This window comes from Eumetopias jubatus, unplaced genomic scaffold (genome assembly GCF_037043125.1).
Source record: "Eumetopias jubatus isolate StellerSeaLion01/CBP00866 unplaced genomic scaffold, mEumJub1_p1.0 scaffold_7, whole genome shotgun sequence".
Classification (NCBI taxonomy): Eukaryota; Metazoa; Chordata; class Mammalia; order Carnivora; family Otariidae; genus Eumetopias; species Eumetopias jubatus.
Genome location: NW_028274813.1, coordinates 121,663 through 124,747, shown reverse-complemented (window position 1 = coordinate 124,747; position 3,085 = coordinate 121,663). Strand labels below are relative to the sequence as shown.

General features: G+C 44.6%; 1 protein-coding gene across 1 annotated transcript; it reads left to right on the top strand.

Annotated features, from left to right (window-relative positions):
* Positions 1-2,178, top strand: LOC114202706 (disintegrin and metalloproteinase domain-containing protein 29-like). The gene has a single exon (XM_028096021.1). It carries the CDS (start codon positions 1-3, stop codon positions 2,176-2,178), a length of 2,178 nt encoding a protein of 725 aa, XP_027951822.1.
* The last annotated feature ends 907 nt before the right edge of the window (positions 2,179-3,085 follow it).

Sequence of the window (3,085 nt, the reverse complement as noted above, 5' to 3'; positions counted from 1 at the left end):
ATGAGGGCGCTCTTCTTGTTTCTTGCACTCTGGGCAAGGCTGGCTCCTGCCCAGGGTTCTCAAGGCCGTCCCTCATGGCGTTACATCTCCTCTGAGGTGGTCATTCCCAGGAAGGAGTTGCACCATGGCAAAGGTGTTCAGATGCCAGGCTGGCTGTCCTACAGCCTTCGTTTTGGGGGTAAGAGACACGTTATCCACATGCGGCGCAAGAAACTGTTTTGGTCTAGACATCTGCTGATGATGACTCAGGATGACCAAGGAGCCTTGCAGATGGACTACCCGTTCATCCCTCCAGATTGTTACTACCTCGGCTACCTGGAGGAGATTCCTCTTTCCATGGTCACCGTGGACACGTGTTATGGGGGTCTTGAAGGTATCATGAAGTTGGATGACCTTGCCTATGAAATCAAACCCCTCAGCAATTCCCGAAGGTTTGAACACATTGTTTCTCAGATAGTGGCAGACACCAATGCAACAGGACCTACCTATAAATTGGGACATAAAGAGATTAAGGAGCCCCTATTCTCTGAAGAAATTTCCAATCCAGCCCCCAGGATCAATAATAGGATCTTTTCCTCCCATAAATCCATGATCAAAGGATTTGCTCAAAGTTCCAATTCAATGTATCGTTTATATAATAATGTAACAATGTGTGCAAAATTTCTGATAGACATGGTTAGTTTAATGGACTCGATATATAAAGGTCTTGATATAAAGTTCCATCTTACTGCAGTCCTTATATTTGATATAAGAGATCCAGTCAACATGAATGATTACAGATTGCCAGCTGGTGAATACCACAGATTTCACGCTACCTACTTGTTCAACATCATAAACCCTAGTTCATCCTTCGTTGTGGTTAAAGAAGGACCACAAGACTATCAAAATGATCCTGCAACCTTTGCTTTATGCTCTCCTCGATGCCTACATATGGTTGGTCACCTCGGCAGACATTATTTATTGTTAGCTGTGATAATTTCCCAATACTGTGGGAGATCCATTGGTCTGTATTTTGATAATCATGAGTGCAGTTGCCAGCGGAGGTCCAGCTGCATCATGTACAGATACCCTGTGTTGACAGATTCCTTTAGTAACTGTTCTTTTGGACACTTACAAAACATTCTGAATATTAACAAGCATTGCCTATTCAATGAAAGGGTGGTATTCTTTAATACAAGTCTGACACATGTACGTTGTGGAAACTCTATAGTAGAGGATAGGGAGCAGTGTGACTGTGGCTCCATCAAGCAGTGTGCCAGCAACCCCTGCTGTAGTAACAACTGCAAACTTGAAAGTACATTTCTTTGTGACAAAGGGCTATGTTGTACAAACTGCACCTTCTCTGCAGTTGGGACTCTCTGTAGACCAATCCGAAATATCTGTGACCTTCCAGAGTATTGCACGGGCAGATCCCCTCAGTGCCCTAATAATTTCTATATGCAAGATGGAACCCCGTGCACTGAAGAGGGCTACTGCTATCACGGAAACTGCACTGACCGCACTGTGCACTGCAAAGAAATCTTTGGTGCAAACACTGTGGGGGGGCCAGATGTCTGCTACGAAATTAATAAAAAAGGCCACCGATTTGGACACTGTAAAAGAGAGTTTGTAGCCAGACTATTTATTCGTTGTGGTGACCAAGATGTCAAGTGTGGAAGGCTGCAGTGTGCCAATGTCACTCATCTCCCTCGGTTGCAAGAACATGTGGGATTCCATCAGTCTAAGATCTCAGGTGTCTGGTGTTGGGGATTGGACACACATCGCTCCACAGGAACAACTGATGTTGGTCATGTGAGACCTGGTACCCCCTGTGCTCCTGGAAAGTTCTGTGAGAATTCTACCTGCAATGCTACTATAGGTGAAATAAATTACAACTGTTTCCCTGAGAAATGCAACCGCAGGGGTATTTGCAACAATAACAGGAACTGTCATTGCCACATAGGCTGGGATCCCCCATTCTGCAAATTGCAAGGTAAAGGAGGGAGTATAGACAGTGGACCCCCTCCAAGAAGAATGCGGTCAGTCAGGCAAAGTCATGAATCGGTGATATATTTGAGAGTGGTCTTTGCTCGCATTTATGCCTTAATAGCTGCGCTCCTCTTTGGCATTGCCACCAATGTAAAATCTATCAAGACAGTTATAGTAAGGGAAGAGAACGTTGGTGAAGCCAATCCATAAATCAGCCTCCAGACCCCTGAACAGCAACATGCAATCCACAGGAGCATGAATGAAACTACAGTAAAGAGGTAGCAAAGCTGACATCTATGTTTCCAGGGATCTGCAGGAGACACAGGGGTCCCGTGCATCACAGGGCTCTCAAACCAGGTCTGTGATATGTCACTGAGCAGCACTCTGAAATAAAACTTGAAAAGTGCATGGTAGTCATGTCTCCTTATTTTTGTCAGCCTGTAAGGCCCAAACTGAGTCCGAGACACTGTCTAAAGTATCTGGGTCTTCAGCTGCAGTCCCTGGGCACAGAATTAAGGGAAGTAGACACAGGGTCCTGTAAGGGCAAATTCATGATGTTTCTACAAAAGAGTGCTCGTGAACACTGAGGTTTTTCTCATTCTCTAGGTAATCTCTCCTTCTCCAGTCCCAAAGTGGGTTCATGGAGATGGATGGCTACTCCCCACCCATGCTGCCTGTCCCAAACTAGGGTGGCTGTGGGCAGTAGGGGAGGGTAACTGGGGTGAGATCTCACCTAGTGCAAGCTATGCTACCCTGGAGAGCAAGCTCCTGAATATAGGGGACATTGCATTGTAGATCCTCAATGTTGCATCCCATGAAATCAATCAGAAAGGTAGGCAGAAGTGCCCATGATGACTCCGGCATCCAGAGGGAGCCCTTGGAATGTTCATCCCTCCCTTTGCTCTTAGTCTGCATTTCAGGGAACTGAGCAGTGACTGTAGGTGAATCATGGTTAATAACAAATGCCATTCTTCAGAGCAATACTCTGGGGTGGAAAGGAAGTCTACATGTATTTAAATAATTTTCAATGCACTATTATTCTAGATTGAAGTGTATAATTAATAATAAAATGTATAAGTGAATAACAAAATTTTATTTTAAATTAACATCTATAATT

Coding starts and splice junctions, on each gene's coding strand:
- LOC114202706 (XM_028096021.1), top strand. CDS start 1: ATGAGGGCGCTCTTCTTGTTTCTTGCACTCTGGGCAAGGCTGGCTCCT.